Source organism: Heptranchias perlo, chromosome 11 (genome assembly GCF_035084215.1).
Source record: "Heptranchias perlo isolate sHepPer1 chromosome 11, sHepPer1.hap1, whole genome shotgun sequence".
Classification (NCBI taxonomy): domain Eukaryota; kingdom Metazoa; phylum Chordata; class Chondrichthyes; order Hexanchiformes; family Hexanchidae; genus Heptranchias; species Heptranchias perlo.
Window position 1 is genome coordinate 42680490 of NC_090335.1, and position 14256 is coordinate 42694745.

Genomic DNA, 14256 nt, shown 5'->3' on the forward strand with positions numbered 1-14256 from the left:
AAATTTTCAGACATTACCTTTTAGTCTAGAAAAGACATAAAGCCCTATCAAGCATGTCCCTGAAATCATTCCTTTATTGCAGTGCATGACATATTCATTTTTTCAGCTTGCTTTCCAGTCCAGATTTTCTGATACGACATTGATTAAGGAGTACCAGCCAGGGTCTGTGCGCTACATGGCCCATTTGGAAAGCGATTCCTCAGACTCATGTGATGATGGCACTGGAGCAATTTATTCATCCACCATGACATCTAGGGACAGGAGGCCCTGACAACAGAAACACCCTGCGACTGAGCATGTGCACTGTTGGACTCCTAGACAAAGGAAGAACCCCTCCGTGACACTAGAGATGAGCTGTCAACCCTCGTTATTAATTCTAGGCTCTTAATATTTAATGTCATAAAACTGGAACAGAAGCTTCAGACTTGCAGCGGAGGCATCATGCTAAACATAAACATACCAGTTAAAGAGACTATTCCTTTCAGCTGTCTCTGCTAGCTGTATTCCAAACTAAAAAAAAATGATAGTCTAAAGCTATACAGAAAAATGAAAAAGAAAATAAATTTGAATAAGAGAACCTTGTTGGAGTAAACAGATGTAATGACCATATCTGAAAAGTTAAATGCAGTGTGTTATTTCAAAATGAAAACGTTTACATCCTTTATTGAGGACATTGTGTTTTAAATTTGTTTTTTGTTTTAATTAAATTTGAATGTCTTCAGTACAGCACATCCTCGATTTGGCTGCCTTGCCTATCTGGTTCAGGTTGTGGAGCAAAATGATAATAAGTAAAACTATTATGTTTGTCCCTGTATAACATGTGTGGAGAAAACAGGCTGTTTGTAGGGGAGGGGGAGTGGGAGGGGGGGAAGGGAGGTTGAAGAGGAAAGGAAATGCACAGTTGCAGAACCCTTAGTAAAAACTGAGGCAAAATGGTGGAGGGACAGAATTACTTGTCCACTTTTTGTCTGCTTTTGAAAAATGTTTACAATTTTATTTTAACATCAGTTATTTAAAGTGCCCAGGTTATTGAAGATAACACATTCAAAGATCAAGCAAACATTAAAGCCTTCTGTAGATGACCAGGTCCATAAAATTTGCAGCTTATTAGCTCATTTTAATGGTGTAGTGTTGGCATCTGGAGCATTGTAGTTTCTACTCTTCACTTGGATACTTCTTTGTGTTTTTTTATACTTGTGCATAAAATTATTGTATATAACTTTAACAAACTGAAGCTTTCCTGCAAAATGTTACAAAAGTGCTGTTCATTGTAAAGGACGAATCTGCCTTAGAAACATTTTTCATTTGATTTTGATAGTTTGGTAGAAGCTTTATAGAAAGCTTATATAGCTTTATACCATAGATACTGGCCAACATAGTGGTGTAGCACCATGGCAGTAATAGGATGCAAGGTGAATTAGCCCACACCATAAACTGCTGTCCTGCACCTCCTGGCAGTCAGCTCAGAGCAGTTTTGTGGAAGCCTGGGTGCAAGTAACCTGCTTGCACCCTTGGCTGCAGTTGGTACATGGCAAATGGAGAAAACTAGAGACAATTTATCCTCACGTTTTAAAAAAAAGATGTGGATGTCCTGCATTTCCAGCAGAGATAGTTTGGACAATGTCAACCTTGTTTTGTGATCCAACTAGTACCACTGAAGTAATATTAAGCAGACACGGATCTCAATTTATTCTTACCCTATTCCCCACCCCTCAAAATGTAACATCTCATGCTCCAATCAATTGTTATATGAGATCTGACTAAACTCATATAAGTGAGAAGGAGAGAAGTCCATTATAGTTACAGAATTCAACTATTTAACAAACTGGGATTCTATTGCTCTACTACATAAGGAGTTGGGCCACCCTGTCCACATTATTTGATAATCCCTGCTTTAAAGCATAAGGGGTGAAATTTAACTTTGGTGGGGGTGCAAGACAGGCAGTATCAAATCAGCTGCCCATTATACACCCTGCCAATTTTCCTTTCCATTGATTTGACATGCAAGGTGTACAAAGGGCGGCCATTTCGGTACTTTCCGTTTTGTGTCTCCACCAAAGTTGAATTTCACCCCATAGTATTTTAGCAGAACAGACCAAAAGCCATAACTAAAATTTAAGATATAAATTAGGCATTCAAATTATAAAGTTTAAAGTATAAAGCATAATAACAGCCTGATAATCGTAGTGGTAGAACTTTATACTTCCAACACAGAGTTCTTGGCATTAAAAGAACTTGCATTTATATAGCACCTTAGGATGTCCCACAGTATTGAGAGAACTCTGCTGCTCTTCTTCAAATAGTTTCATGGAATCTTTTATTTCCACCTGAGAGGGCAATTTAACATCTCATCTGAAAGACAGCGTCTGAGATAGTACAGCACTCTCTCAGTACTGCACTGAAGTGTCTGTCTAAATTATGTGCTCAAGTCTCTGGAGTGGGGCTTGAACTCACAGCCTTCTGACTCAGAGGTGAGATTGCTACCTCTGAGCCAAGGCTGACATTGAAACAGCATTTCTCATTTCTCTGCCACAATGCTGGATGGAGGGAATGCTGTCAGGACTAGCCCTGCCCAACAGAAACAGACATCCTGTTTGGCAGTCACTGAGTGGTATTGATGAGAACTCTGAAGATATCATCAGCTCATAGTATCCCACCCTAATGGCTGAAGGGAAAATATACTGGTGACAGTTGGGGATCTAAAATGAGTAAACCAGCAGAGAAAAAAATATAAATTTTAAAAAGCATAAAATATAATTATTCTTAAAGGGTTATCGATCTTCCACATTCTTACAGAGCTAATCCAAAAAAAGGAAATTATTGTTGAAAAATATCATATAAGTTGGCCTGCTGGTTTGAAAACTGCTGCCGTTTTGTCTCCTTGCTTTCTAAGAAATAATTTAGAGTACACTTTTTTTGTATGTCCAAAGAATGGGATATACATTTTTAATCTTTCAATATATATTAAATGTAGGCCAAATGGATTGAACAAATTTGTCTCTTTTTTTGAATCTTTTTAGTCTATTGCTGTGAAGGTATTGTCAGGTATAACTGCACCAAACAGAGTCCAGTTTATATTTTTCCTGTTTCTCTTTCCTTCCCCTCCCCCCCCACACTTTCAGGCTGCTCACCACCATACATCATCTTCCACCCAGTAAAGTGGAACAGTCTGGGTGCCAGTCCCTTCACAATCACTCTCAGCCCCTTTGCAAGTAGCCAGAAGATGCGATCACATCATCTTGCTTTTTGTACAAGGGTGTCCTTCATTTTATGGAGAAAGAAGGTCAACTCACACGAATCTTAATTGCAGCATGCACAGCTGATGATGTGGTTTCCTGGGGTTGTGCAACTTGGATCTGCTCTCAGGCCAGACCGAACCCAAGGCCCCCATTGTTTTCTGTGGATCCACTCTGGATGCACAAGAATAATTCTTCTAAATTATGTCACAGAGTGGCATAATAGGGAAGGAGAATAGATGTCGCATACCTCCCTGAAGCTCAGAAGATTGATGATTTTTTTAAATCCATGAAGAGTCTTGTAAATAGGTATTTTTTCCTGTATAAAATGGTTGTGTTTTGAACAAAAAGTACTCTCCCTACACTTGGGTGATGCAGTGCAGTCCTTCCATTTTAGGGACCAGGGTTTGAATCTTACCCAGACTGCTGCGATGAATGTCTCCTTTGTCTGACATCTGTAAGGGTCGTAAGTGAAATTATTTGTAATTGTTATCAGTGCTTAAAGTATAGATACAAATAGGAAAAGAAAAAGAAGTTGTTTGTGTCCTGAAATTGTTCCAAGACATATATAGCAACACTGCTCCCACTGCTAATAAGCACACAAGCCCTTAACTCTTTCCAGTTTTTACAGTAAAATCCAATTCCTCATAGGTTTCTTAAGTATTATCCTGGTATCTACCATTTCCTAAGCTTAAAATAAAGTTCTGAATTTATTAAATGTTCTTCTGCTGAAACCCTCATCCATGCCTTTCTATCCTCCAGACACAACTATTCCAATGCTCCGCTGGCCGGCCTTCCATCCTCCACCCTACATAAACTTCAACTCATCCAAAACTCCGCTGCATGTATCCTATCCCACACCAAGTCCTGATCGTCTACTACCTCTGTCCTCGTTGATCTACTTTGGCTCCCATTGGCTCAAATTTAAAACTCTTGTCCTTGTGTTTGCCTCGCCCCCACCTTACCCCGTAACCTCCTCCAGCTCTACAACCCTCCCCCCGCCCCCTCTCCATTCCTCCTCCTCTGCCTTATGCTTTTCCCCCCTCCCTTTGCCCCACCATTGGCGGCCATGCCTTCAGCCACCTAGATTCCATGCTCTGAAATTTCTTCCTTGAATCCCTTTGCCTCTCCACTTTCCTCTCCTTTTTTAAAGACCCTCTTAGCCCACCTCTTTGAACTAGCTTTAGATCATCTCTGCTAATATCTCCTCTGGCTCAGCATCTATTTCTTTGATTACGTCTCCATGAAGCACTTTGGCAGGTTTATCTATGTTAGAGGTGCCATATAAATGCAAGTTGTTGTTGTATTTAAGTTTTAAATTATTACTTTCAAATCCAGAAACTGCCATCCTACAAATCAGGTTGAGGTCATCACACTGCCAAACAATGTAGTATGACATAAAATATCATCGATTGATATATCATCCTCATCTGAACAACACTGGCAGAGCCTGCTGGAGCATGAGGGAAGATCTTTTTCAGTAGTACTCTGTGTCTCCTAGGGGTTAATGAAAAGGGCTATTTGCAGAGATCTGGCAACAGAGATGTGAGTTAAGGAGACTGAAGAAATAAATGTTAACATAAAATTCTGAACGCACATTTCAACTTTAACATTGCACAATCTTTTATGATTGTACATTGTGAAAAAAATGAATTATTGCAAGATCAATCGAATGTGAAAAATTTCCAAAATAACGTGCAAATCCAGGAATGGACTTTGCTGCAGTTTGCACTCTACTAAACCAAGGTGAAATTGACAATTTAACAAGACAGTTCTCAATATTTGTAGCTGATTAACTTGCTGTTACTAACTATTTTCATATTGGAGTGCAAGGTTGAAGAGAGAAGGAAGTAGTAATTGGGTGATTCCAGGCTTGAGTTTTAAAAGCCAGTTGATGATAATAGAAAGGAAGACTGAAGCAATTCCACAGCTATGAGGCCCTTGGAAAGATCGACTTACAGTGGAAGACAGCTTAATGAGTCTTGACTACAGCAGAGTGAAGATGCAGGGAGGAGAAAAACCATGTAGGATGCTGTATCCAGCTACTGAGCTATTTAATTATTAATCTTAAAAGCCCCAACTCAGTAAAAACAAAAGGAGGAAAATATTCTTTGTTATTACAGAGGTTTGTCCAATCTTATAGTTTAAATGAGATTGCCAATGACAGATTAGCAAGGATTAGCTCTGGCCATTTTGTTCAAAATATGTAAATATAAATAGATTAATTTCTTGAAATCTTTGCTTTTGCTTTTACTGCAAAAGAAAAGAATTGGAAATTGTAAAACTGAAGGAAATGAATGAGAATATGTCTGAACACAGTAAGCTACAAATTCCAACGGCAAAAAATTGGCAACATGGGCACAGCAGGAAGTTTATAAGCTGAGAGCCACACATATAAGTGCAGAAAGAGGAAGGAACATTACATTTGATGTTATTGGGTCAGTAAAAATTACAAATGCCTTCTGGCCTTGTTTCACTTGTAAACCAGGATAACATTTTATGATGATGTTGTTGTTATTAAGGTAAACTGAAATCATAACCCCCAAAAATGTTAAAGCTAAAGCTAATTAAAATTACTTTAAACTTGAAACTAAACAGAGCCAGTTACTAAAATAATTGTTTTAACTATAAATCTACCCAAACTCCTCATAATAGAAGAGTTGACCCAGTAAACTTTATGGAGCCAATTCTGCAGACAGTGCTTGGATGCACACCAGTGCTATTTGAGTGGCAGCCCTAACCTGCAGGATTCCATGGTGTCAGATAATTTGCATAATTGTAACATGTTCCTTTGCGTTGCCCTGACATCTGCTTAGCCATGCAAGAGGGCTGCAGGAACCTGTAGAGCACCATAGAACAAGTGGCAACTCCACGGTGTCCTGTGGAGGTGTCCCCAAGTATAGCGGGTCCAAGTGATGATGCAGTTCTATCCTTCCTGATCCTTCAAAGAATGGTGGCACCATCAACTGTCACAAAATGAAAGATTCTTGGAGTTGCCGGGGTATCTTGCAGTCACCTGCACTATTCAGTTGTGGTGCTCCGAGATCACTTGACTGTTGATGGAATGAAATCCCTTTCGGTTCATATATGCCAAGGGTTTTATGATGTCCTGATGGTAACATGGGTGTTGTCAATGACACCTGTACTCATGGGAACCCAGCCACTTGGTAGAAATGATGCACCCTCTCCCATTGTTCCCTGCTTTCTATTGGGAAAGTGACAAATATGTGTCCCAACGTAGACAAGTACAGTGACCTGTTTGATACAGCAATGTATGGACAATTGATGTTTCTGACAAGTATCACCTTGATGGCTTAAAATGATCCAGTTGTATAAACGTTCAATGCAGTAACTTTAATCACAGCAGGCAGTGCTGTCTCTGTGCTGGATGTTGTCTGCAAATCAGGCGTCAATATGTGGCACAACCTAGTGACTGCATCCCTGCTGAAGCATAGGCAGGTAATCCATGACATGTCATGTATGATATAATTCCTGCGGTGTCTGTGGGTACGTGCCAGGTGCGTTATGCCAGTGCACCTCCCTCTCCTCTGCATTCCTCGTCCTCCTCCAAATCCAAAACCACCATTGGCAGGTCCATTGGAATGCCAGTGGTCAACACTGCTTTTAACTGCAGGGCAGAACTGCTGGGAGCAGAAAGGTAGCTGTGGAAGGTGGTCCCCAAAGGAATGTATCAACTGAAGGAAAGCAGTGACAAGTAGCACAGGAACAATACACTAACTCTAATGCTTAGAGTTCACTTACTCAAGTTAAAATAAAATACAAGTCGCACAAATATGGCAATCTAGTTTTAAATAGTGGAGTTCTCCAAAGAACAGCTTGCAGACCTCCAGCTCCTTTATAAATAGGCACTCAGCAAATCAACATGGAGAACTCATTATGGGACCAATTTAAGTTAATTTACATAAATTTGTAATGTGTAACGAGGCCAGCGCACAAATAACTTGCTGCTTGAAAACTTTTTCTCCCACGGAATTGGGAGTTCAGAGCCAAGCGTACTGAGGCCTACATTCCCAATTCCATGGGGCATGTGTGCTGCTGGAGAGAGGATTCACCCAGAGCCTACACTGGAACCAGCCCTAATATTTCTTGGATTGCTACTTGCATGATTATGAAGGAATAATGTATCGCTGTCTGTTATATTTTTAGTCTTGATTAAGTATTTAAAACACTAGAATTGTTTAAAATGCTAAATAAATGCAATTCCAAATTATACTTCCCTGATTAACTGTCTTCGTAGTTTGCATTCCAAACATCGAGTTAAGTGAGAGAAAGCCCTTAATTTTCCATATCAGCGTGTTTCATTACATAGCTTATGGAGACACACAAAAAAACAATGTGAACATTTTTAATTTGAATTGTTTTTAACAAACTTCATAATTGGGAAATTGTAAAATGAATTTTTTCTTCCATCACCAACACTTTGTAACACAAACCATTATTTAGGTTTGAACAAAAGCTATCAGAATGGCCTTCACTTGTGGTTGTAGTGGTATGTATTATTAATGTGTAACACGTGTAACCTGTTTCATTCAGTATCACCTCTGTGTGGTTCTGAAAGTGGGTAATTAAATTTAAACAGGTGAGATTGAATTCTAAAAACACCATGGTAAAGCTGCACATAATCTTGAAAACCTCTGTAAGATCCATTTAAATTTCTCTGTTCCAGAGAAGAAGCTTCAATTTTTCAAGCTTTTCTTCATAGCTGTAACCTTTTATTCCTAGTGTGATTCTAGTGAATATTCTCTGTACACTTTCCATGGCTCGAATATCCTTCCCATAACAGGGTGCCCAGAAATGCAAGCAATACTCAACTATGGCCCAACAAATGTCTTCTACAAATTCAACATCACTGCTTTTATTTTCAAACAACCCTGAATTCCATTTGCGCTTTTATGGTCTTTTCTGCTTATATTCCCACTTTTAAAGATCTGCTCCTCTGCAATGGTAAGATTCTTACCATTTAGGGTAACTTCCTTTCACTGTTCTTTTCCCAAATGTACCACAACATTTCTCTCCATTGAACCACATCTGCATTTTCTATTTATCTGCCCACTCCGCAACTGTCTTTTTTCTCATGCAATTTCCTGCATTCTTCCTCACAGTTTGCCACGCCCCTAAATAAGTTATATCTTAACTGTATGTTCACCGTTTCACATCCAAGTTCAAATCCACGTCCCTTGTCCTAGAGCTTGTGCCTAATATTGAATGTCATTCTGGGATCTAGTTTATCAATTCTCTTGAAGATCTTAAATACTATAATACCGTGACCGCTAAGCTGCCTTCTTTCCCATGCAAAGTTCTCTAATACAGCTTAGTTTTTTCTCATCACTTAGGTACCCACTCCCATTTATTAACTTAGTTGCCTTTCTGAAAGTTATCCAAAGGAAAATAGTGCAGAAAACATTTTTATGAGTTTAAAAAAGTGCTTATAAGCCAACAAATACAGAAAAATGGTGAAATCTAATAACCCCGCAGATCCCGAGTTCCCCTCACACAACCTACGGCTTAGAAGTACCTCACTTCTGCTCAGCAACTTCCATAGATTAACTGACTGAGATGGGAAACTCGTGGTTAACAGTGTCACAGTGGTTAATCCATATCCTACTACTGGGAATAGATAGGGGCTGATTTTCCTCCCCCCTTGCTTCGGCATAAATTGATTGTTGCGTTTTCCGACTTGACCTCCGCTGAACCCACCTGCTTTTGCAGGTTAGATCATTTAAATCTGCCTCAGATTCGGCACCCCTTCCAATTAGGGGGTGGGAAGTTGGTTGCTGTTGTGTTAATGTGCGCATAGTGCATCAGAACAGGTTCACTATGCCACTGAGATTTTTAATCCTTTTATTTTCCCACCTTTGTATTTTATTATTGGACTTACTTTTTAGTTTTATTTTATCCATTTATTTGCTGCCCTTTTTGCACCATTGTCCAGTTGAGAGTATCTGTTCAGACAACCAGCTACCAGGCTTCCACATATGCATTTCTTTAACCAGCTACCAGGATACCCACCAACGTAGCCCGGTTTAAGTCACCCTCTGAATTTTTCTTCCCTTCCTTGTGGGCAAGTGTCTGGCATTTTCCCTGACTGTGCTGCCATCAAGAACTCCATGGTCCAGATCATTGGAACACCAACTTGCTGTGTCACTAATCCCATCCTTCACCACAGCACGATCACTTTCTAGCAAAAACAAACTAACATACCCACAGTATAAGGCATGTCACTGATTTCAAGAATAGGGCTGAATAGGCATGAGATTTAGGTTAGGGTGTGGGGGGTGGGAAGAAAGCAGCTTCTAGTGACATCATATTGAAGGAGCCAATTTTGCTGAACAAATTCAAAACAGTGCTTTGTTCCAGCCTTAAGTATAATGATGCAATTGAAGATTAAGCACAATAATCAAGTGTTCTGTGATATGAATGTACCCACATTGCTGCTTTCTCTATTTGTAAGGAGTGAAAGTACAGTACTGTACAATGCTGAGAAAACACTGCCCATTATATTCTTTATAAATGTGCTTCCCACTAATGTGAACACCAGTTGATAAATGTTGAGGGACTGTGGCGGTTACAGCTCTGCAATCTTCTCCACTAACTCTAATGTTTAGATAGAATGAAACATTAGCCCCAAAATCAATGGGTGAAAATTGGGAGTGCTGCAGATTGGGCACGCTGACCTCCGTTCCCGACTCCCTATCTGCACTCCTGGTCAGTGAGACTTCACGCTAGGAACAGAATCTGACAGTTTAAGGGCTGTGGTCTTAAAGCATTTCATTTTTCCCATGTGATTTATTGTAATTATGTCATTCGCTCTTGATTTAACCTATGCAAAATACTACTTATAAGGAGAGTGACAGATTCCTAGATAATCACTACTGATACTTTGCTGGGCTTAATAAGCTGTTCAGAGTTTCGTTTCTCCTGAGAATATTCTCTTGCCATATTAAATAATTACAAAAACATATTTCAAGTAACATACTTTTTGGGTGAGTTGAGCATAAGGTTAATACAAGCATTTTTAATTTTTTTCTGACTAAAGCATTTAAAAATATTATCAGATGAATTGACAACCAACACTTCAGATTTCTCAGTGCTGTATCAGTACGGTGCCTTCCACTTGACTGTCCAGCTATACTAGTATCATCTTTTTTTAATTCATTCATCATGTGGGCATCGTTGACGAGGTCGGCATTTATTGCCCATCCCTAATTGCCCTTGAGAAGGCGGTGGTGAGCCGCCTTCTTGAACCGCTGCAGTCCGTGTGGTGAAGGTTCTCCCACGGTGCTGTCAGGTAGGGAGTTCCAGGATTTCGACCCAGCGACGATGAAGGAACGGCGAAATATTTCCAAGTTGGGATGGTGTGTGACTTGGAGGGGAACATGCAGGTGATATTGTTCCCATGTGCCTGCTGCTCTTGTCCTTCTAGATGGTAGAGGTCGCCGGTTTGGGAGGTGCTGTCGAAGAAGCCTTGGCTGTGCTGTGATCATCTGATATTCCTTCTTTTTAAGAATTATATGGTACACCACTGCCAAACTTGTCTGTAGGAGTAAGCTAGAGAAATGCAGCCCTGTTGGCACCATTGCATCTTTGTTTGATATCAGTCTATTGGAGGTGGAGTCCCAGGTCTTTCCTTTACCCCAGTGAAGATACTTCCAGCAAAGGTCAGCTGACATATGACAAATGTGGTAATAATTGTGGATTGTATCCCTTTAGCTCTGGGCTGAATCTCAGTCTAATATTTCTAACCCAATTTCACTCTGTTTCTCCTGATTTTTTTTCCTTGCCAATTTCCTCCCCTTCCCACATCTCCAGAAGGCACCGACACCTTGTTGGTGTACAGCTCCACAGGTACCAGGTAACCTCTGGCACCGTACCTAAGTAGCCGTTAGTCACGTGCGAGCTTTGGCAGCGAGTTACCAGCATGCAGCCGAGCCCAATACTGTCCACAACCAATGTCCACACATGCTTTTCCAACAGGTGTTGCTGCATTGCTTTCAGCAGCAGAGCCTCTGGCTGATTTTTCCCTCCCTAATCCAGAGTAAGTGAAGACAATTGAGCTCAGCTAACTCAGCACAGACCAGGGATCGAATCTCAAATCTTAATGGGCTCAGCTACTCACTGGAGAAACCCTCTGAGCCACCGAGGACTTTCACCTCAATTGTTTATCAGTTAAGTTGCTTGAATTGTAACATTTCTTAAATGGCTGCACAGCACACTAAATTAACTAATTAAAGTGTCAGTGCTTGACTTTTTTTCATTTATTTTTCTCCCACTCTTTGGATCTATGGCAGTATGCATCTCCTCCTCACTAAGAAAGAAGGCATGGCAACTCCCAGGCCTCTGTAAATCCCAGAATGTATTGGACGATGAGGGTGACCCGGGTAGATTGTCACTCCAGCTTTAATTTTATTTGTTTACCTCATTCCCACCTGTTAGGTCTCTTGCATCTCCCTGACAGGCCAACTGAGATCACGTAATATATCATTTAGTTTTTAACTCTTTTAATGCTTTATTTATGCAGTTAACATATGTCATTGTGTTAGTAGTTTTAATATTATGGCTATTGTAATGTGTTTGTTAGAAAACTATTATTCTTATTATGTAAAAGTGATTGCGACAATTACTTAAATTGTTTGCACTTCCTATCATGTTTTTTAAGTTTGTTGCAGCAAGCTGGCCTTTCACTTCTGGATCAAGGGTTAAAATACATCCCAGACCTATTTGATAAAAGTCCCCTCTGTCTGCCAGTTATAAAATCCAATATGAAAAGAGTTTGGAAAGTCTCAACTCAGTTCTTAGTGGGCATGTGGCCAAAGCCTCTAACTCGCCACTGGTTCTAAATTGGCAAACTCACTTAGAAAACTATGGACTGCCTGGTGTGAGAATGCCAGGGGTGAGATTCCGAGGTTGCTGCGTTGTTGAGGCAAAGCAGAGGAATCTTTACTTTGCATTTGACCATGTTATTACTGACTTAGAAGTGCTTGATACTGAATACCAAAATGGAAATTGTTCGATACCCCAGCACTAACATCCCTCACCTTGATGAGCAACAAAATTCATTTTTAAAAAGTGTATTACAGTGCGCTCAAATGTATTCAAGACATTTAATAAGTTATTGAATTATTCTTCATGTAGACTTCTAAAAATATAATGTGATTTCCCTATGGCTCAGTGCTAGATACATGGCATGGTGTGATAATTACCTATATGGACCAGGAAGATCCCAATTTGATTCTGATTTGTGCTGAGTTAGCTGATCTCAATTAAGGGTGGCAGGTGAGAGGGTACAATGCCTCTGGGCGAGGGAGGGAAAATTCGACCATGATTCCCACTCCCAATTGCTCTCCAGTGACCCCTTCTGGGTATTTGAATAGCCTACTGATACTTACTGTCAGTTCCACATGTGAAAAATGTCCGTTTGGGGAAGGTACCCCAGGGCTGCAGGCACCCATAGAACCGCACCTCAGCCTTTGGGAGTGGAGGGCTGAAAATTGTGGAGCAAAGAATGAACTTAAAATATTGTCTGAACACCATTTAGATTAGTTACTAGATAAAATATGTCTGATAATGGTGTATAATCTCAGTGCAGATTATTAGCAGACTTTTATCTATGGGACAAGGTGTCAAATCCAGCCCAGATTGATTGAATGAACGTCTCCTCTGCATGTTTTCTAAGGATCCTGAAAAAATTTTGGCAGTCTCAATGAGCATGTTCCCGTCGTACAAAATAATCCTTTACTACCAACAATTAAAATTCATACTGTGTGTTTTTATTGAACTGTTTAATCTTTGCAGTATTGCTTTTTTTGTTTAAGTTTGAGGCAAAGAAACCAGGAAGATGTGTAGATTTGAAGTTAAGCTTACAAATGAAAATTTGACACCTCTGATGCAGATGGGCTTTTGTGTACCTTTGTAAGACTATGATTTGTATTGTAATTATGAAAAGTAAATGTATTTATGATGAGTGTAATAAATTTTATTGCCAACATATCAAACAGATTTTTCCTTTGCTGTTTATTTTTCACAATCATTAGCACAGTGTACTGGAAACAAATGAAACAGTAAATAGAGTACATTAATATTTAAAATAAAATGCCTTGAGTCTCTAAAACTAGTTGTAAAATAAGTTCAAAGAACACATTTTTAAAAAAGAGATGCTGAGGACATATGCAACAAAGTTTCACAGGTTTTATTTTTCTAAACCATGTGCTTCTGAGTATGCAGACAGTTGAGACCTGAGAGTTTATCAGTTATTCTGATTCATAAATAATTTTCAGCACTGTGAACATTTTTATTTATCTTACCCTTTCCTTTCTTCGGGCCTTCCCCACTAAGCATCAACCCCAGCCAGGCAGGCAACAGGTTCCGAGAGGCCTCTGCCAATGGTATTTTATAACTAACCACCAGGAGGTGTCCAAGAGCAACCTGGGATAACACTCCATTGATTCCCCCTATCACTTCTTGTGGAGAAGTACCCAGTTTCTTCTCTGTGCTTCTCCAAGATAGCAGGATCATGGAAACACTATAGCACCACAGGCTGGAACTGCAGTACACTGCACCACTGTGCCAGCCAGCCTTCTGAACATCTTTTAGACAAATACTGCCTTTTGGCACTAAAAACCAGGGTGTAGGGAATTTCTGGCGCATGGGTGGGCACATCTTGGGTGAATTACCTTTGGGTAGGCCATGAATTTGGGACAGAACCCAGATCGACTGGATTTTAGTCCTGTTTCTGCTCGATTCTAAATTCCATTGAGCGTGGGCAGATGAATCTTCCATCCGCTCCCCTTACATTTGGCAGAGACTTTGGGGACATGTCGAGGGGTTCCTGGACTATCCCAGCAATTCTGCCCAGTATATCTCCAATAGTCCCAGTGGGACCTATGCCTCCTCAGTGCTGGTGTAGGTCCTGTTCTGGGCCATAGGAAGCCCCAACACTACCAGCAAGAAAAATAGCTGATCCCAGAGTGGATCGATTACTTTTCAAATCATGACTTTTTGC

At 40.1% G+C, this 14256-nt stretch overlaps 1 protein-coding gene across 3 annotated transcripts in view; it reads left to right on the forward strand.

The window, feature by feature from the left end:
• si:dkey-100n23.5 overlaps positions 1–13249 on the forward strand; it is a 236372-nt gene extending 223123 nt beyond the window's left edge. For 2 of the 3 annotated variants that reach the window (XM_067992871.1, XM_067992873.1), the window contains one exon: positions 107–13249. In XM_067992871.1, coding sequence (XP_067848972.1) covers positions 107–271 — 165 coding nt within the window. In that variant the 3' untranslated portion in view covers positions 272–13249. The remainder of the gene's footprint in view (positions 1–106) is intronic. The other variant, XM_067992872.1, reaches the window with a different exon arrangement.
• Positions 13250–14256: the final 1007 nt, after the last annotated feature.